A 21,898-nucleotide genomic window follows, 5' to 3' on the forward strand; every position below is an offset into this window, starting at 1 on the left:
TTCTAAAGCGACATCCTTCTGCAACATTATAACATTAAGTTATAGATAGATAGATAGATAGATAGATACTTTATTCATCCCCATGGGGAAATTCAACATTTTTTCCAATGTCCCATACACTTATTGTAGCAAAACTAATTACATACAATACTTAAAATACATACATAAAATAAAATACTTAAAAAAAATACATTGAATGGTAACTTAAGCTCAGTCATAACCCCGGCACTTTAACATATCTTACCCCCGGCGGTTGAATTGTAAAGCCGAATGGCATTGGGGAGTAATGATCTCTTCATCCTGTCTGAGGAGCATTGCATCGATAGCAACCTGCCGCTGAAGCTGCTTCTCTGTCTCTGGATGGTGCTATGCAGAGGATGTTCAGGGTTTTCCATGATTGACCGTAGCCTACTCAGCGCCCTTCGCTCTGCTACCGATGTCATACTCTCCAGTTCTGTGCCCATGACAGAGCCCGCCTTCCTTACCAGCTTATTAAGACGTGAGGCGTCCCTCTTCTTAATGCTGCCTCCCCAACACACCACCACAAAGAAGGTGCTGGAAGCTTTTAACTTGGAACCCAACACAAAATAAAGGCAGTAACTGCATTTAGTCTCTAGCTAAAATCTCTGTGCTCTTGCCATTAACCCTATATTCCTATCCGGTTCCATCTTAAAGTTGAGATTAACAGCTTTGATCTTCTACTTGTCAGAGCTGGACTGAATACCACAGTTCCTTTTCTGTATCAAGATCACCTGTCTATATCCCCAAAATCCCTGCTTGTTCTAACCAATTCCTTAGAAGATTGCTGCTAAAGTACTCACCCAATTTGTTTTTACTAATGTACTTTTTTTTACTAATGTAATGTACTGACTATTCTTTACTTAAAAATATTGCCATGTTTTATTAATAATAAATACAACTGCAAGATCACTGATCATGTTGTTAATCCATTCATTAATGCAACTGAGAGAAAAAAAATCTCAAACTTTTCCCTTTCCTCTGGCGCCAAAACATTCAGATTGGCAATCCACATTATTTGCTTCTTCTTCCCTAACTCCTTTGCCTCCTTACTTTATTCAACCCCTTTAAAATGTACATCCTTCATCAACTTCAAAAGCAAATTTACCTCAGATCCAACTGTTTTATGACCAGACTTTTATTGCTACTTATGATATTTATACAAAAGGCTCAATGCCCACTCCTTTTGATTCTCTCAGTGTGCAACCTTTAGGTACCTTTCTAAGTTATGTGCATTTTTAGTGGTAAGATTTTTCATGGCCAGGTACAATAGGGATGCAAGGAAACAGTGTACATGTTTTCCTTCCATCAATATACAATGGATTCCAGTTATTAGTTCATCCGTTAATTGGGGAGCACATTATATGGGACCACTCTTAAAGCACAAAAACTAATTGAAAAAATAGCCAGGATTCCTTTTCTTTTATCCATCCTGCATAATTGGGATGGTGAGCAGTTTCTAACTAGCATCAGTTGTGTGAACTTCTGTGGCTATTAGACACTAGACTGTGCTGAAGAGTGAACAGTTTTTAAATAGCATCTTTTGCATGTGTTTGTGAGCAAAAAGCAGTGACTTTTGTCATTGCTAATTAGCCAGAAATAAGCAGCAAGACAAGTTAGAACTGTCTTGTTCACTGCAGTTTCAATCATTCAGACTTGGAAATGCCAGAAACGGCTGGGAGTGAAAATGAAATGATTTCACTGATTCAGCAATTTTGAAGCTACAAAGAATTTGACGGTATTGATAATCATCTTGAATGTTACAATAAAAATGAAGAGTTGGAGAACGTAATCGTCAAAAGCATTGTATGAAGGCAGTCCATTATCTGCACTAGGCATCTGGGGTAATTATGTTCATTTACTATCAATCAAAAGAACAGGCAGCATCTGGGTTCTCTGGTGCATCCAACGACAACAGTGAAACCCGTGTGGGAGAGTTTTAAAGTGGAAAAGCTGTTGAGCCTGGACAGTTCCATGCTAGCAACCTTGGAAAAATGAGATCCAGTGGTAGAAGCAGTCATCACAAACTGGGGTCTTCCTTGGTAACAGTTGATAACTATTACTTCCTCTGTGTCTTTTCATGCCTTCACTCTCCTCAAAGCATTGCAGAACCACCTTCTTGGCCATTGAACCTCACCGTTGATCTCATCCGCCCAGTCCGCCAAAGCTAACTTCACACGCTAGGACAGGCCTGTCCCCATTTCGTTGGGGTAGGAGGCCTGCCTGTCAAAGCTGTGTACTGGGTTGTGATCACTGTTGCAAACAAATGGCTACTTTGATCCACAGGTGAGAGTTGACTGTCCAGTCAGGACCAAAGATGACTAAGTAGCCTCAGAATGGACACAACAAGCCCCTTCACCAAAGGTGCGACCCCTCCCTGAACATCTCATACATGACAGTGTACGCTGCATGAATGCCTGTCAATAACTAATAGGAACAAATGCCCAGTTTTATAGTACTGTAGTAGCATTGGTTGTGCTCTAATTAGTTCTGCATTTCACTTAAATACATAATTTGCTACAGAGTTAAACAGTAGTTTGTTTTTTTATATACTATTTTACCTAGTTCCATGAACCTTTAGTTAATCGAAGCAGCTGCTTAAATGGGCCAAAATGTACTGGTCCCCCGGTGTGTCCCAATTAACCATAATCCTGTATTTGATACACTGGTTGGATAATAAGTGTCATAATGATAACTAATGAATCAATTGCTCCACCAATTAATTGCAACCTGGCAACAAATGTTGATTTAGTTAGTCCTGCAGAGAAATATTTCAAAACAACTGAACTCAAAGTGTACGAATGAGAGCTCATTGTGCCAGAATTGTAAATGAATGCAAATAGATCTAGTTGTATAATTCAACATTTGCTTGAGCCCCATGAAGACAAATTTATTTCCTGCATTTTTTTTTGTCTTTCTCTTATCCATCAAATCATGTTCACGCATTATTCTGAGACAACCTTCAGTATCGGACCCTGGAGACCATTTCCCTCACAAGAATGACAGTCAGGTTGAGGAATGTCAACCAGAGATCAAATGTGCTCCATGTTGTGCACTTTTAACAGGAGCCAAAGCAGGGAGAAGAGGCAGCTGTATTTTTTTTTATTTGAACATCATTAGTTTCTTCCTTTTATAAACTATGACTAATCAGCAAATAGCAAAGAAATCTTAACCAAGCTGTGAGAACAAACTGCAAAATGTCTGGATTTTATAATTTATAAATATTTTGTAACTCCATCAGCAACAGCTCTTTGCAATTCCAGCAATAATTATATCATTCATATTGTTATTCCTCTCCACGCCTTGTGCATCAGTGGCAACAATGCTTTAGCATTTTGTCTGTTTTTAATGAGGCAGCGTTGCTAACTCAATGCTCAGCCCAGCATGGATTGAAAGCACGCAAGGAGCCAGCTGGATTTGAACTCTGACCCCTTGCCTCAAAGTCTAGCGCTGACGCTGGTTGGCAAATGTCATTCACCTGACACTATCAAATTTGTACTGCATTGTGGCTTCGTACAACTGCAAATGTACCACAGTAGCATCTAGAAGGTAGAGTCCAGTGATAATAAGAATATCCAACTATTATGATCCTTTATGAATATTCAACCATCATGAAAGCTAAAGTCTTTGAAAAAGATTTGACTTTTGTTCTTTAACATATTGAATTGATACTTGAAGGCAAAATGAGTGTATTTCCTTTGTTTAATATACAGTGCCTATAAAAATATTCACCCCCTTGGAAGTTTTCATGTTTTATTGTTTTACAACATTGAATCACAATGGATTTAATTTGGCTTTTTTTTTACTGTGATCAACAGAAAAAGACTCTTTCGTGTCAAAGTTAAAACTGATCTCTATAAAGTGATCTACATAAATCACACATATAAAACACAAAATAATTGATTGCATAAGTATTCACCATCCCCCTTTAATTTGGCACACCAAATCATCATTGGTGCAGCCAACTGGTTTTAGAAATCACATATCAGTTCAATGGAGATCTGTTTTTGGGGAGCTGTGTGCAGTCAAGGTACATCAATTGATTGTAGTAAAAATACACCTGTATCTGGAAGATCCAACCGCTGGTGAGTCAGTATCCTGGCAAAAACGACACCATGAAGACAAAAGAACACTCCAAGCAACTCCATGAAAAGGTTATTGAAAAGCACAAGTCAGGAGATGGATACAAAAAAATTTCCAAGTCACTGAATATCCCTTGGGAGTACAGTTAGGTCAATCATCAAGAAATGGAAAGACTATGGCACAGCTGTAAATCTGTCCTCAAAAACTGAGTGACCGTGCAGGAAGGGGACTAGTGTGTGAGGCCACCAAGAGACCTCTGACAACTCTGGAGAAATGACAAGCTTCAGTGTTGGGATGGGAGATACTGTGCATATAACTGTTTTCCAGCAAGAGAATAGCCCAAAGTATAAAGCTAAAGCTACACGGGAATAGCTTAAAAAGAACAAAGTTAATGTCCTGGAGTGGCCAAGTCTAGACCTCAATTCAATTGAGAATTTGTGGCTGAACTTAAAAAGAGCTGTTCACTCACGGTCCACATACAATCTGACAGAGCTTGTGCAGTTTTGTAAAGAAGAAAGGGAAAAAATTGCAGTGTCCAAATGTGCAAAGCTGATAAGAGACCTATCCACACAAACTCAAACTATAATTGCTGCCAAAGGTGTATCTACTAAAAACTGACTTGAAAGGGGTGAGTTATTATGCAATCAATAAATTCTATGTTTAATAATTGTAACTAATTTAGACACCTTGTAGAAAACTGTTCTCACTTTGCCACCGAAAGTGTCCTTCTTGCTAATCAGTGTCAAAAAAGCCAAATTAAATCCACTGTAATTCAATGTTGTAAAACAATACAACATGAAAACTTCCAAGGGAATTAAATACTTTTTATAGGCACTGTGTAAGACCATAAGATATAGGAGCAAAATGAGGCTATTCAGTCCACTGGTCAGCCCCACCATTTGATCATGGCTGATTTACTTCTCCTGTCAACTTCATTCCCCTACGCTTTCCATGTGATCTTCGAAGCCTGACTAATTAAGAACTTGTCAATTTCCACTTTAAATATATCTAATGATTTGATGTCTATAGCCATCCGCAGCACTGAATTCCACAGATTCACCACCCTCTGGCTAAAGAAATTCTTCCTGATCTCTGTTCTAAAGTGACGTCCTTCTGTTCTGAGGTAGTACCCTCTCGTCCTAGGCTCTCCTACAACTAGAAATATCTTCTCCATGTACACTTAATCCAGGCCTTTCAATATTCAGTAGGTTTCAATAAGATCCCTCTTCATTCTTCTAAACTCCGGTTGAGTACAGGTCCAGAGCCATCAAATGTTCCTCGTACCTAAACCCTTTCATTCCCAGGATCATTCTTGTAAATCTCATTTTATAAGATAAAATCATTTGGTGACTTTCATTGGTTTATAGCAACAGTTTAGAAAATATAGTTTGTTCAAATATTCCAAATGAAAGAAAATATACTTCATGCAAGTCAAAATATACAACAAAGTCAAAATATACAACTGCATTAAAAATAATATTTAAATATTGTTACATACAGTTTCAATTCCCATAGCCCTCATTTGGTCAGCCCTCTTTTCCATCACAGACAAAAATTTCTTCGGATCTGACAGAGCATCAACGATATCTTTTGGTGAAAGAAGCACATTAAGGCAACTTAAAAAAAGACAAATTCTACTGTTGACGCATGCAAATTAAATACAAAAATTATTTAACGTCTTTCATGACCCCTGGATGTCACAAAATATCTTATAGACATTTCAAATGTATTCATTTTTGTAATTATTTCAAGCCCCAAGAACATCCACATAATATTTGTCAAGGGAAAAAAAATGATGGAAAGGTTAGCAGTGATACCTTGCATATCAAATTTGTTTATTTTATAGAATGAAGTACACCTTCCGCTATTTGACCTGGACTCTTCACCTAGATTTTGTTCCTATGATGCCAGAACAGGATTTGAATATACAATCTTTATGACCAAGTGCACAACCCAAGATTTCGGGGTGGCCTGGCAGCACAGCACTATTACAGCACAATGCTATTATAGCAGCAGCAACCTGGGTCAGATTCCCTCTGCTGTCTGTAAGGAATTTGTACGTTCTCACCGTGATCATGACGGTTTCCTCTGTGTGCTCCAGTTTCCTCCCACATTCCGAAGGCATGGATTAATTGGTTACGTGGGTGTAACTGGACAGGATGGGGTCGTTGGGCCTGTTACTGCGCTGTATCTCTAAACCTAATTCAAATCAACATACAATTCTGGAAACCAAACAAACATTATCGAAAAAACCAACATGCACTGTGGATAGATCTTAAAGCATAGGTGTAAAGATTTATAAAGGTATTTCAGAATATGGTTAGCAGTGATGGGGTGCAGGTAGAAGAGATGCTGGAGTAATTAAAGATAGAGGAATTCTTGGAGGTAATTTCTGAGATGGTTGAAGAAAATAAGAATTATGGCAAGCTCTTGTGAGCATTTAACAAAAGGTAATTTTTAAACACTTGGCTGCTGTGATATTGATAAGCCAATATATTGAATTAGGACAAGGGGTATTGCAACACACAATATGGACAACAGAGATTCACAGAAAGCAGAAACTGGGAGGCTGGACTGGCAGACACTGGCAGTGACCACGTTTGACATGAAGGTAGCATTTGATAGACAGTCATATCAAAGAAGCTTGATAAAATTAGCCAGTGGGAACTGAGGACTTCACTTTGCAGGGACAAACTGTATGTCCTACAATGTATGTTAGCTGTGGGCGCTGATGGTCAATTCACCCCTGCTCTTTGATTTCCACTTGGTCTAAATCCTGTAACTCTCTATACAACATCACTATGAGAATAAATTAGATTTCACCATCATTTTTTCAAAACTAATTCAGGATGGGCAGCAGATATTGGACTTGTCAGTGAGCTCTGCAACCCACAGATACTGTAGATGCGTTTTTATTGACCCGAACTGCAATGTGCCCATTCCCATTCAGTAAACGCAGGAAACAGATAATCTGCACAATAGTTTGTCTAAACTGCTCTGTTTGTTTTACAGAACACAAGCACATCATTACAAATAAAATAACTAAACTGCTTAGCTAAGTATTCACATGGCTGATTTAGCAAAAATCACTTAAGTACACAACATTGCTTATTCCCATTTGCATTAAGTTAATTGGTCATAGCTGGATGGTGATAAAAATGCTACAACTACTTTAGAATGCATGACAAGTGAAAAGATAGAATATGTTAGTTTATTCACGGCGTTGTAGTACTTGGAAATAGACTCTTTAGCCCATCAAGTTTGTATCAATCATCAAGCAAGCGTCCATCTATACTAATCCAATAATATATTTATATTTGTTCCACATTCAAATCAATCCCCACTACCAACACCACCCCCTCCCAAGGTTCTTTCACTCACTCAGACACGAAGCTCATTTTATGGATGTCAATTAAACTATCAGTCTGCATTTCTGTAAAAGGAAACTGGAGAACGTGGAGGAAACCTGCAGTCACAGGGAGGATGTGCAAGCTTCACATAGTACTGAGCTCCAGATGAAACCTGGGTCATCTTCGACAACTGGATGACACCTCTACTAGCTGTGCACCCTAAATTTGTTTACTTCAGTTCAGGACTCAGCTGTTAAAAATATAAACAACAGGACTGGCGTCACCATGAAGAGTGAAATATGAATCAAGTGCATAAGGACATGACTGGATTTTTTAAACTAGCACTAATCTGTACTTTCAGAACAGCCACCATGCAAGGAAGAGGTGGTGCGGTTGAAATAGGAACTATCTCTTATTCGCAAACAATAGACAAAAGTAACTACAGACTTGTTTACTTTGGGTCTGATTAAATGAATCTAGCACTAATTTGTACTTTCAGCAAGGTCACAAGGCAAGGTAGAGGTGGTGTGGTTGAAAGAGGAACTATCTTTTATTCGCAAACAATAGACAAAAGTAACTACAGACTTGTTTACTTTGTGTCTGATTAAATGAATCTAGCACTAATTTGTACTTTCAGCAAGGTCACAAGGCAAGGTAGAGGTGGTGTGGTTGAAAGAGGAACTATCTTTTATTCGCTAACAATAGACAAAAGTAACTACAGAGTTGTTTACTTCATTTCTGATTAAATGAATAACACATTACAATGCGATAGGTACTTAAATTATTTAATTTTTCATTAAAATATCTTACTAGCCAGATATATATATATATTACCTTGCACAACATCCGAAAGTACATAATAGTCAATGGAATTTTTAAAAGAGTTTTTAGTGTTTTTTTAACAAACTAAAAGAGAATGTAGTTAATTTTCCCACAGTGAGGTTTCATAATTATTTCTGGTTTAAGATAACACTGGTGAAGCTCAATGACTACTTGTTGCAAATAAAACAACTAAATGCTTTATTAAACACACTTTTGCAGTAAATGACCACTGCAAACAATAGCCCTTGCTTCCCTGTCAGCACTGTGCTGGTGAACCGCCTGTACGATCTGCCATTTTTGTGATGTGAGCAGAAGTCTTGAAGGTGAAAGATGGTTGCAGCATGGCGTGTGCAGGCCAAATCGAGGCAGCAGGGCCTGGGCCAGAGAGCGAGGAATGAGCCAAAGCATGGCCATTTCTGGAGTGGACTTGAAGGCAATTTGATGTGACAGAACTGAGGCAAGGTGAGTAGAGACGAGGTGGAGCCTGGGCCCAAGAGCGAGAAAGACCCAACGTTTGACTGATTTAAGCGCCAAGCCGTATTGGAAAGGTCAGGGTATCAGGGCTGGAGGCAACAGATGACCCAGTTCAGCTGGCTGCACCATGAGGTTTACTCATCTCCACACTGAACGGAGTCTGCGGCCTGGAACTAATGGGCTTCTAAATCAGCTGCAGTGATGCCTGGCTGTGGAGTCACATTCATGACTTTAGTTCTGAATGCTATTTGTTTACTTTTATTGTTTGCGCCATTTGTTTGTTTCTCTCTGCAAATTGGGTGTTTGATGGTTTTCTTTTGTTTAATGGATTCTATTGGGTTTCGTTGTTTTGTGGCTGTCAGCAAGGACATAAATCTCAAGGTTGTCTACATACTTGGATGATAAACGTACTTTGAACTTTGATAACCAGATCATCTGTCGTAACGATGTTTAATGATGGGCAAGCACTCAACAGGGCAATGTGGATAATACCTCCATATACTATCAATGCATCTTTTATAGCCATCCAAGATAGCAGATGGGAAGTTAGAGGTATCATCTTATCCAAAAGGCAGCACTTTCAATACCACACCACTCACTCAGAATATTAACTGACACGTGCTTGCATCTTCGTATGGAACGAAAACCCAGAGCTTTCTGACCCAGAAACACAGAATGACATTTTTCTATTATGTGGGAGTTAAAGAACAAGAGTGGGCCGCTTTACATTACAATTAACGATATCCTCTGCAATTTTGAATTTGGTCCTGTGATAAAGTAGCGATTACAGTTTGATAATCTGCTGAACTCACCTCCAAAACCATCTGGAACATAGGTTTTAAGTACAATATTACAGAAGACAGTAGGCAACGATAGAGGCTTATTGCCTTCATTTCTGAGGGATATGTGCCTGTAGCCAGCTTGAAGCCCATCCAGAGGTAAGATTCTCTGACCAATCAACTTGTTGCTGTCATCATAAACAGCTATCCTCAACACTGCAAGGTCAGGCAGAATTACCTGGAAGATAACAAGTTTTAAATTTGTTGGTACTGCAGAAACAAAATCATCTGTCTAGTTTAAAAAATACAATTGCTTGTCTCCACTTGTGAATTATTACTTAAAATCATATGATAGAAGAATCAAGACTCTTTAGCCTGCTCCATTTAAGAATAATATGTTTCAATAAAACACCTGTTGTTCTTCACAGAAAAAACTCTTCAACCTTTCCCCACAAGACCATCCTTCCACACCCAAATCATTCCAGTGAATCTTCTCTGAACCATCTTCAATGATAATGCGTCTTTCCTCAAAATAAAAGGACCAAGAACAGTATACCACATACAGACCACTCTGTTGAGGCCTCATTAGTGCCTGATATAGTCCCAGTGAACCTCCCTATTTTTATGCTCCAATATCCCTGAAATTATTCCATTAGACTTTCTGATTACTTGCTGCCACTGTATGCTGCAGTTCTGCATTTCACGTATGAGGATCTTCAAAACCTTTCATTCTGCAGCTTTCTATGGCCCTTCTCCATTTAAATGATATTTCCTTTCCATTCCTCCTTCCAAAGTAAGCAACTTCATATTTTTCTATGTTATTAATTTGCTGACATTTTGTCAAATCACGTAAGTCATCAACTTCACCATTGAAACAGTTTGTATCCTCCTCACAGGTTCTCTTCTCACCTATTATTGTACCACCTGCATACCTGGCTTTAATACACTCACTTTCACCCTCTAACTCATTGATCATGCCCAGCAGTGATCCCTAGGTCACCTCACTTGTTTCAAATTATCAATCCTGAAAACAACAATTTTACTTGACCTTCTGCATCTTGCTTGTGGGCCAGCCCTCTGTTGATGCTAATTCATAAACTCCAGTACCATGCGTGCTTACCTTTGGAATTTATATTTGCGTTCAACAAGTAATCTCGTTGAATGCCTTTTGAAATGTCCAAACATATTGTATCAACTGGCTCTCCTCGATCTACTTTGGCTGATACTCATGGAGCTCAAATAAATATGTCCAACGTGATTTCCCCTTCATGAAGCCATGCTATGTTTGACCGGGTTAGGACTTTAACACTTACTCTTTTAGCTCCTTAATAATCGATACTAATATTTTTACAATAATACATCGAGCTAAATGTTCACTGCTTTATGCTTTTCACCCTTTTTAAATAAAATCATCAACTTGGTAGTTTTCCAATCCACTGGCACCTCTCCAGTATCTGAGGAACTTTGGAAAATTACAGTAATGCATTCATTATCACTAGGGCCACTTCTTTTGGAGGCCTGGCGTGCAAACCATCAGGTTCTGGAATTATGGGTTTTAAGACCATTAGTTGCCTAATTTTTAATTCTTTGGTGACGATGGGGTAGTAGGGTGGAGATACGTCTCTACCAAAGGAGGTGTAAGGCTCTTCTTTCCTCTGCTAGTCTGCAGGGCAAGGTGTAGTACCTGCTTAACCCCACCCCCCCAACCCCAGTCAGGGTCATGTGAAACCATGGGTGATGGATAATCATATGAGCAGCTGGTGCATATCACAAGCCATGTTATGTGACCACAGATGTCAGGCAGACAGAAAACGGCTGGGGCCAACCGTCTTATAAAGACACTGGCCAGAAGGGCAATGACAAACCAGTTATGCAGAAAAATTTGCCAAGAACAAACATGGTTACAGAAAGGACATGACTGCCCATGTCAGATGACATGGCACATAATGAACAAAAAGTGATGATGGTATTTAATTTCTCCTACTGAATATTATTTATTATTAATGCAATATTTGTCATATCCTTCACCATAAAAACTGAGACAAAATACCTAATAAACTCCTTTTTAATGAGTTCACACAATTCTAAGCATCAGCATCTTATTTTCTTAAAGGAAACATGCTGAGCATTTCTCATGACCGTGCCTTGTTAAAATAAGCAGAGTTCCATCATCTCTACATTAACAAATAAAATGACCTAGCTCCTTTGCTGGCCATCCCACAGGCCACTCAGACACTAAGAGACCCACTTGAAATACTTGGATTTAAAAAAAAAGTACAGGTGCTGGATGTCTATGACAAATAAAAGTGGAAGCACTCAGTAAGTCAGACAGTGTTAGCAGGGAGAGAAAAGGAACTCATATTTTGAGTCTAGGATTTTTTAATAGAACAAGGAAAATGAGAAAACAAGCTTGTTAAGTTGCAGACAGGGCGAGTATTGGATAAAACAGAGGGAATAGCTGTGATGGGCTCGGATTAGAGTTGTCAAGGTAGCAACTGTTCTTAAAATAAACATCTGAAAACAGAAATGAGGAGGATAAAAACTGAAAAAGAAAAATACAACCACACCTGTACAAAAAATAGAAAACTTTTTTTAACTCTTCTAAGGTTGTGGATGAGTGGATCTGTCTTAGATCTGACAGTGATTTAAGAACACAGGATGGAGGTTGAACCTTGGGCATGTCAGTCATTTTTCTGGTACTGAGGATTTGGTCATCTATATGAAAATGAGTAGCTTGCAGTGAATGTCAGATGGAGGGTTAATAGGCTGCTCACTACAACATTAGTCATTTGGGGCAGGAGCAAAAGATGCAAATAAGGCTTTTGTGGCGAGGCAAGGATCTTCTGCGAGGTGATGACTAATCCAATCTAGATTATCAGCAGACTCCAATAATTTCTTTGAGCCAGTTTCCCATTTGTGCTACCACTGACAGTCATGGGCATTTTGTGATCTAGACCAGCGCCATTGAAGGCAATTCCAGTAATCCCTTCATCAACGTCTGCATTGTCACATCGAAAAGATTTTGAGGAAATAATGAAGATTGATAAGGTTCGAGCATGCCGACTCCATGGTCGTTAGTAAAGCATTTGTCAAGGTCCCTCAGGGCTAGATGTCCTGGTAGATTAGGCCACATGCATTCCACAATCAGTTCGTAAATTGGATCTTAAAATGGCTTGGTCATAGAAGACAGAGGGTAATGGTGAAAAGGTGTTATTCTGTTAGGAGGTCTGTCACTAGTGATGTCCTTCATGGCATGTCTATTCTTGTAATACATAAATGATTTGGATTTAAAGAAATGTACTAGGAAATTACTTTTAATATAGAGAGTGGAATGTTCTGCCAGGGCAGGTGGTAGAAGCAGACATCACATCAATGTTTAACAGGTGTTTAAATAAACACAGGAATAGGCACACAATAGGGGTATACGTATAATCCGCAAGCAGGTGGAAGGAATTTAATTTGCCTTTTTGGTCAGCAGAGACATTGTAGGCTAGAGAGCCTATTTCTGTGCTGTACTGTTCTACTGTATGTTCTATGCTAAGATCTCAATCAGGTGAGCCACACATGTTTTTCTTTCAAGAACCTAGCTGGTCCTTTTTAATTAATTCAAGTATCTCTATGTGCCTCCATGATTTTTTGCTGAGTATTGTTTCTAAATGCTTTCCCACAACTGAGGTTAAACTGACTGTAGTTGCTTGGCATGTCCTCAGACCCACTTGTTAACCAAGGAGTTACAACTGTTCTTTTTTCTTCACTGGATTCAACAGAAACCCACCCCAAATTCATTCCGCCGGTTTCAACCCTAGATGATGAAGACGTCAAACTCTATTCTTCCTTTGTGGATAGTCAGCACTACTTTCGGAGACATCTTTTGCTTTGCATCTCAATATAGTTTTTACTCTTCTTTTTACCTGTCACCTGCAGAATCAGATGGTTACTAGAATGCTTAGATTTATCAGGTCTGTGAATACATGGTGAGATATTGGCATGTGTACTGTAATATATCTTTAGTCCAATTTATAATGCAAGCAATTACACATAAAATACGGGAAAAAATACCAAAGGGGACAAGTTAAGCATTCAGCATATTCAAGATTTAAGATTCAAGATTGTTTAATGTCATTTCTAGCACACAGGTGTAAAAGAGAACAAAATATTTGCTACTTTAGATCCGATGCAGAGCAAAAGTAATCACAATAAGATTAAAAAAAACAGAATCAATATAAATAAAGATATCTTATACACATAGACTGATTGTACGTACATAAAGTGATGCTACGTACAGGAATATCTGTACATAAGGCGACTCTGACAGGAAATAAAGTAGGGTTGATGGGGATGTGATGGGGTGGGTTTGTAGGTGGACGAGTTGATCAATCTTACTGTCTGGGAAAAATAACTGTTTTTGAGTCTGGTGGTCCTGGTGTGGATGCTAGGTAGCCTCCTCCCTGATGGGAGTGGAACAAACATTCCATGAGCAGGGTGTGTGGGACTCTTCATGATTTTACTGGCTGATTTTTCTGACATCTTTCTGTATATATGTCTTTGGTGGTGGGTAGGCTGGTGCCGGTGATGCATCGGACAGTTCTGACTACCCGTTGCAGAGCCTTCCTCTTCACCGCAGTGCAGTTTTAGTACCATGCAGCAGTGCAGCATGTTAGAAAACTCTCTACTGTGCATCTATGGAAGATCGTAGTAATGATGTACATAGTCCAGTTCTCTGCAGCCTCCTTAGAAAGTAGAGGCATTGTTGAGCTTTCTTGATTGTGTAAGATGTGTTCTGAGACATTACAGATTCACCAGGGGACATGGTTATGGTCACTCTTCAAAGATTCTCCATAACAAATCTGTCACTGATTTTTCTTTTGGCTCTCTTTTGGTCTGCTTCAGGATATTAAAACAAAATGGAAAACATTTTGGAAAAAATATTGCATAATCAGCCAAAATGAAGAGTAAGCAAAATAAATCATATCCAGGTGACCACTGGCTAAATTTCTGCCGAGCACTGTATCAGATTGATTGGGTGGTCAGAGGGCACAGGATTCGAACAATTTGCAAAAGCCAACGAGGGAATGAGGAGATCATTTTTAAGGTCAGCAGTGTTAGGATTTGAAATGCAGGCATCCTAAAATACAAAAGCAGATTCAAGAAATAGCATCTCTGCTTATAAAGAAAACATTTTCATGACAATGTAATAAGAGGATAGAACTCAGAAACAAGACTAAACAAGTGCTCTTCCAGAAACCAAGAACAGTCATAAAGGCCTGAATATCCTCTTTCAGAGGCTGCATATTCTTATGACTGACGTAAGTGGATAAAAATTATAATTCTGTTTAAAGATCCAACAATAATACTAGAAATTAGTGTTAGATTTATGATTTACCTTCCGAAATACAAATGGTTCCTCATTATAAACTGGGTTCAAACCATTGTTCATGACCATACGTGTTCGGAATTCTTTTCGAATTGTGTCAGTGGGTAGACCGTACATATCTACTTCTACGTATGTACCAACTTTCTTATCTGATAAAAACTGGCCTGATATCACCTAGAAAAGAGGAGTATATTAATTGTGAATTACACCTCGGAATATCACACATCAATATTAAACAGGTAATTCAACTGATTTTTATTTAGTTCATTAATGTTGCATGAAGGTGCAGTTCGGCAGGCCACAACCCTAATTTTGCATTTTTTTCTGCAATCTCCAGGGAATTCTGAAAATATCTGAAGCTTTCACTGGTGTTCATTTTGGACTAGCGTACAGTTGTTGGTTGGCTTCTCCTTGTGCCTTTATTTTGATAAAGAGGGCTATATCTCCAATTTCCTCACTGGATTGTTTTAAGTGACTTTCATTCTGCCACTTTCTCAACTTTGGTGAGCTTAACAGAAAGAAGCCCAAATCTATTTCCCACTGTAGATGAGCTAAGAGACAGAGAAAGGGAGGGATGGGATATTTTTACTGCCATGTATAGAAGCAAGGCTTTTAATTTCCCAGTTTACCTATTACAGATAATCATTATCAAAATGGCATATGATGCAATTTCCCCATTTGAAACACTTGATGATACAGACTCATTAACTTTTTGCGTGCAGCTGAAGATATTTAGCACCAAGGATGGATTGAAACAGGTGAAGATGTGATGCTGAATCTTTCAGAAGGAAAACATATCACACAAGCTATGTTTTGGAGATTTACACTTTGGTTTTCTTTCAAATGAAATTGAAAAACAATTAAAATAGGATTCTGTAAGAAGCTGAGTGAGAGAAAATATGATCAAAAATGCAGCTTTCTTTTTCTACCTCATTTGTTTTGACAGACTTTGATGTGCACAACTGATTGCTGTTTGTCAGCTTGGATTAGATTTCAGAAGCTGGCTTACTAAATGTCATATGTATTTGAATTTGAAGTTGATGACAAGACAGTCAAGAAATGATACTAGTTCCTTATTTACCTGCACAGAACAGGTAGCTGCAATTACACCATCCACAGGAGTCTCAGAGAATGGATCAAAAGTCCGATCCGGTCGACGCATGAAATCAGGCTTCAGCAGATAACTGTTAGTTTAAAAGGAATTCCAAAGGTGGTAACATTAAAAAAAAAACAGATGCCTGGACACATACACGCTGCCTAAGAGCTCTGGCAATTCTCTACATAAATAGTGTTACGTACAATTTTAAGAGTACTTATGGCAATAACAACCAAATCAAACGTGGATGCATTTCAGCGGAGCACTGTTTTATTTATGTCAACTCAAAGTAAAAATATGAACTTGTAGCATTCACAACACAGGAATTTGCAGATTCCTGTGCTTTGTAGGCAGTGATACAAATATAAATGACGAGGAAATTCTCTGCTCACATACCCACATCTGAAACCAACAAATCTGCTTTATTTCTCATGTTGTAGGAATCCGGTCAGTGTGCCCTCTGACACATCAGGATCTGCTGCAGATACCATTCTGAAATCATGGGATTAGTTCCTCCTAAAAATGTTCTGACTACTTTTTGTTGTGGGAGGTGACCCACAATGATTTGTAAATCCTCATAAGACAACATAATCCAGAGAAGTGACAGCAGTCATCACTTGGGATCTGAACCAGATACTTGTGCTTCTTCTACATGTATTTATTCAACCTATGCTAAGGAGAACTGAGTGAACACTAGCTGAAAAGCACCTCAGTTCACTGAGCTGTTTATTTTCCCCAATGAATTAAGTTAAACCTTGCTCTCATAAGTCATTTTGCACTACTATACAAAAATTAAAATTAATACACGACACATGCTCTACTTCATTGGACCACAATGCATTAAAGCGATTTATAACCCCTCTCTCCCCTGCATTTTGTCCTTGTATACCTTTGCTGTCAGTCCACTTCTTGTTTTGCTGCTCGCAATTATTCCTTGCCACCTAAACTGACTACTTGTGCAAAAGTCAAATGTCCCAGCCCAACTTGGCAGAAGCCCTTGCTGATTTCAAATGAATAAGAGTTGAGAAGCTGCAATGAATGTGAGTAGTCACCTGAAACATTAATCTGTCATCGTCTCTAGCAAACTGGTTCAATGGTACTACATGAAATTTAACTCGACATTTCCACTGTTATATTAACTACTGAATAGTAACCAACTTAAATTCATTAACGAAAACTTTTATTTAACCATTGATTATACCATGACAGAATCTGACCATTTGAAGTCTTGAAATTTATTTTAATCTCATTGAATGTCTGTCCTCTAAAGAGAAACTATGAGTTTCATCATAGGTCTACTAAAAGCTCTTAAAATTATATGCAAAGGAACCCGCTCAAAAATTGATAATTGTTTTTGAATTATCCCCTTGCCCTCTCTTCCCCAAGCACTCTCAACAATAATTTTATAAAGGGTTCCTTATTCAATGCATTTAGGCCCTCTCATTTCCATACACACTGCTAAGCAGAACTTTGCAAAAAGGTAATTTGATTTGCCTCATGACTGTATTAGTCACAAATATAGACTGAATTAAAACTATACTGTTAAGGGCTGCAAGGAAGTTATCAAAGAGGGTTTTGTTAGTTACTTATACCTCATTTCCACTGAAGTCATATTGCTGGATTATTAGCAACTCAGAGCAATTTTTTGCCTGATGGCTGGTTCAAAATATACCACCTGGTCAGCGTGTGCTCTGTGGAATACAGCATCATCACACTCTCTGGGTTATACAATTGATCTAGATAATAATGGTGCCACCAGACAAAACTATGACTTTCAAAAGCCTGGGCAGCAGAAAGGAGTGGGTAAAATATCCCTACTTTTATCTCATGTCTTGAAGTTTGAATCTCAAAGTTTTCATCTCACTATTCAGTTGAAACATCAGCGACTTTCTGAACCCCTGGAGCTTTCTAGTTTGGTGAAACTTCTTAAATGTACTTGTCCAGTACAGTTCAAGTTTAAGAAAGAATTTTTAGAAAATGTGTTGAGTTCATACAGCAATGAAAATTGTTTATACTAAATCATTCCTCACAGCTAACACAAGTGCTCAATGAACTGAACAGAGTACATATGGAAGAGGGTCTCAGCGTGAAACACTGACTGTTTACTCGTTTCTACAGATGCTAAATTCTTCTAACATTTTGTGTGTGTTGCTTTGGATTTCTAGTATCTCCAGATTTTCTTGTGCTTATGAGAGTACATATGGTCTAAGCAACCAACTCTACTTGATAAAAATTCAAAGTAGATGACTGGAACTCCGTGATATTAAATAACTGCTTGCATAAGCTATGCAGAGCATGAACCGTGTTTATATTTAGATCTGTGGCAATGCAGTTTTTCAAAAAAATATTTCCAACTGTAGGCAGGTCACAGCAATGATAATTTACTCACCCACATGATCCATTGTATTCAAACTTTCCCTGATTTAATTGCATGGCCAAATCTGTTACATAATATACAACAATACCAAATTAGATCTTATGTGAGGAAGAAAAACAAAATACAAGTTCTAAAGAAGAATTATTGAAAATTTTAATGATAAAAGTTTCATCTTAATTTTATCATTGAAATATAAATACTTTATAGAAAATAAGCATCAGTTTTAATTTAAAACACAGCTAACTTCAATCGAGCATTAATTAGTCTGTTTTGTATTAAAACCAGGACAGTTTCCACCAAAAAGAGAGACAGATATTTGGAAACTAAATTGCAGTTAGAATACTGTAATTGATACTCAAAAGCAACGTAAGTGATAAGAATAAAGATCACCTCTCATTAGATGCTGTGAGGATAGTACGTGTTAACATAATTATATTAATAAGGAGTTTAACATAGGACACTGTGTAATTAAAATCAAAATAAATTCATCCATTGTTGTATGTATTAAAAGCAGTATAACAAATCACATGCCCAATAAATACTACTTCTGAAACAGGTTTAAAATAAATCATGATCTATTGAACCACATGGGAAGTAAGAACTACCCACAATCTAATTCTCCAATAAAAGTTAATGGACTTCACTAATACTGGAACATCTGAACCAAAGTGCCTGCTCCATAGGGCACAGGAACATTCACTCTCATTTATAATCATGTTTTATTTTCTGGAACTAGCCCATTGATTGAATAAAGAGATAAATGATGCGCAATTTTACAAGCCCAGAGTGTGCATCATAGAAAGTTATTAGCACACAGTTTCTGATTGCCTATCCTTCAAAGTTTCCCATGATAAAAATCTTATACTTAACAATTCTCACAATGCACCAACCATGGAATCAGACACTGTGTTGATAAAATGCATGGTGGGACATTTGGATTGAAACCCCACATAGCCGCAAATATCTAAAAAAAAGACATTGTGTATTGTTTCATTTCTGTATTATCCTCCTCTAAAATGCTGGGAACTGTTTTCTGGTTTCTAAAGAGTCTGAAGAATGTATTGGCAAAAAGGTGTACGCTAAGATAAACTTGCAATGGAATGGTGTAAATGATACCTATTTAATTCTTCAAATTGTATTCCATATGTGCCTTGATCAGCACTGTAAATGAAATTTGCCCGTATACAATGCTTAATCAAAACAGTGACCATGAAATAAACCATACAATTTTTCATTTGTGTAATGCAGCAGTTCAGCAGTTAATTTTCATGGCTTCCTGGGTTTGGATGCTTAATTTTGTGCTGTGTGAATGACTGCCAAAGGAAATGCCACTGGTAAATGATTGTACTTTATCCAGGGCATCTGTTTAGGAGCAGCTTCCTAAATCCTGTTTTGACAATCCGGCTGGCTGGACAACAGTTTGTACCTGGGGTCTGGAAGTTCAGTGAGACCATCTGGCAGCCTGCGTTCCAGAAGATCTGAGGCATGTAATTACTGGAATCCACTCGTCCTCCCTTGGGGTAAATACGACTCATTTGTCGCTTATTATAACTGTGAAGCTCATTAAGGAAAATGGAGCAAAAACAGCTGCAGCTGCATGTATGCACACACCCAGGCTTTATACTCTCATTATTATTTATTCTGCTTACTTTACCAACCACTTCAATAACTACTTTGGTCCCGTTCTGCATGGGAGTGATGTTCCAGTAAATATTCAAATATTACATCAAGGCATTCAAGACCATGTAATCAGGACTGATGTTGTTCGTAATATTTTGTTTTCACAGTTGCACTGACAAATTGCTGAATTTGCCTAATGTCAATATTGTGTGTGATTTGAAACATTCACGAGGGCCCGGCACAAATCTAACAAACAAATTCTGGTGGACAGAGATGCCAGAGACTTCAGGGTAGCCCATCTTTTGTCGTGGATATTTTGTATTTCATACAGGGTGGAAATTGATAAGTTGTGAGCAGCCCAACTCCTCTGGAGTCCTTGAGAGCCTTGACATTGATCTCTTTAGGGTGTTACAAGACTAGAATGCCTGTAAGACATAGGTAAATCTCTCCCATTTTCTAATTTATGACTGTGAATTGCTACATTTTATGTTTAATTAAGAACGTTAATCTGAATCAAAAGCATAAAAGGGAGAAAAAAGTATGAACTTACAAATACAAATAAGCTGTAATTATTTTTAAGGGCAAAGAGCTGCTGTCAAATAATCATAAACTGAGTTTCCAGTCTGTTGCACCTTGCACCTTTTACAGTGGCTGTCAATTACAAACGTTGTTACTGCCTTTTGTCTTAACCCCGGTACCTTTATTCTTTCTAATAATTCACTTACTGAGCTCTTGCTTGATGTGAATTATTTTCCTCATTTCATTTCCAAAGACAGTCTACAGCCACATGAGACAGCTTCACAGCAAATTCTAAATCACAAAACAACTGCTTTCATCTTCAAAAAAATTACCTCCCATTTACAGAATTACTCTTAATCCGCACTGGCCGCATGCTACATACTCTGCTGTTTCAGTCTTTTGATGCAGAGCTAATGGGATGATGACCTTTTATCTCAAAGTTTTTAGAATTCAAATCTAAGGATCTGATGCTTTTTGATACAAATTTTCAGTCAGACCACGTCTGTTGTTTTACTTTGGACACTGAACCTCAAGCAAGCTACGGAAGGGTTTTTAACAGCACAAATACCAGAAAGGTAAGATAAAAAAAGCTTCAAGCATTATTTAAGAAAACTTGTTATAAACCACAAGCTTGTAATGTCAATGGTTCACCCACTCCACTGCTTCAGGTTCAGAGGCAGCTTGTCTTTATCCACGGGAGTTTCATCATCAGCAAAGAAACTCCAGATGGATGATACAAGAATTTAAACTGTTACTTTCTGACACTATTTGACGGCAAAGATGAAGGATTGGAGGTCCGGATACCACCTGTGTTGCGGTTGGAGCCCTGCCTGTATGTGAGGGGGTGGTGGGTGGGAAAGGGGCTTGTTTAGCTGTCATTGTCTTGTTTTGTTCTGTTGTTGTTATTGGTGCTGCTGCTGATTTGTTCTGCTGAACACAGTGGGCACGCTACACTGGTGCCAGAATGTGTGGTGACACCTACAGGTTGCCCCCAGCACATCCTTGGGTCGTGCTGATTGTTAGGGGCGGCACAAAAGCATAAAGGTTAGCACAACACTTTCGGGTATCAGTGACCCAGGTTCAATTCCCGCTGCTGCCTGTAAGGGGTCTGCATGCTTCCCTCATGACTGCATGGACTTCCTCCGGCTGCTCTGGTTTTCTCCTGCAGTCCAAAGACGCTCCGTTGGTAGGTCAATTAGTCATTGTAAATTCTCTCATGATTAATCTAGGATTTAACTGGGGGTTTGCTGGGTGGCATGGCTTAAAGGGCTGGAGGGGCCTATTCCATGCTGTATATCAATAATAAAAATAATTAACGCAAACAATGAAAGGTGCTGTTTGCGTTAATTTTTAAATTATTATATGCTTTAATGATCGTGTGACGAA

The 21,898-nt window shown here is 38.3% G+C and overlaps 1 protein-coding gene across 9 annotated transcripts in view; it reads right to left on the minus strand.

Annotated features, from left to right (window-relative positions):
• The window catches only part of plcb4a (phospholipase C, beta 4a), a 540,859-nt gene that overhangs the window by 108,685 nt on the left and 410,276 nt on the right, over positions 1 to 21,898 (minus strand). For all 9 annotated transcript variants that reach the window (XM_073051319.1, XM_073051318.1, XM_073051315.1 and 6 more), the window contains 6 exons: positions 19,800 to 19,924; positions 18,386 to 18,437; positions 15,982 to 16,084; positions 14,910 to 15,074; positions 9,560 to 9,764; positions 5,600 to 5,688 (listed from right to left, as the gene is read on the minus strand). In XM_073051319.1, the coding sequence (XP_072907420.1) occupies positions 5,600 to 5,688; positions 9,560 to 9,764; positions 14,910 to 15,074; positions 15,982 to 16,084; positions 18,386 to 18,437; positions 19,800 to 19,924 (739 nt within the window). The remainder of the gene's footprint in view (positions 1 to 5,599; positions 5,689 to 9,559; positions 9,765 to 14,909; positions 15,075 to 15,981; positions 16,085 to 18,385; positions 18,438 to 19,799; positions 19,925 to 21,898) is intronic.

Source organism: Hemitrygon akajei, chromosome 7 (assembly GCF_048418815.1).
Source record: "Hemitrygon akajei chromosome 7, sHemAka1.3, whole genome shotgun sequence".
NCBI lineage: Eukaryota > Metazoa > Chordata > Chondrichthyes > Myliobatiformes > Dasyatidae > Hemitrygon > Hemitrygon akajei.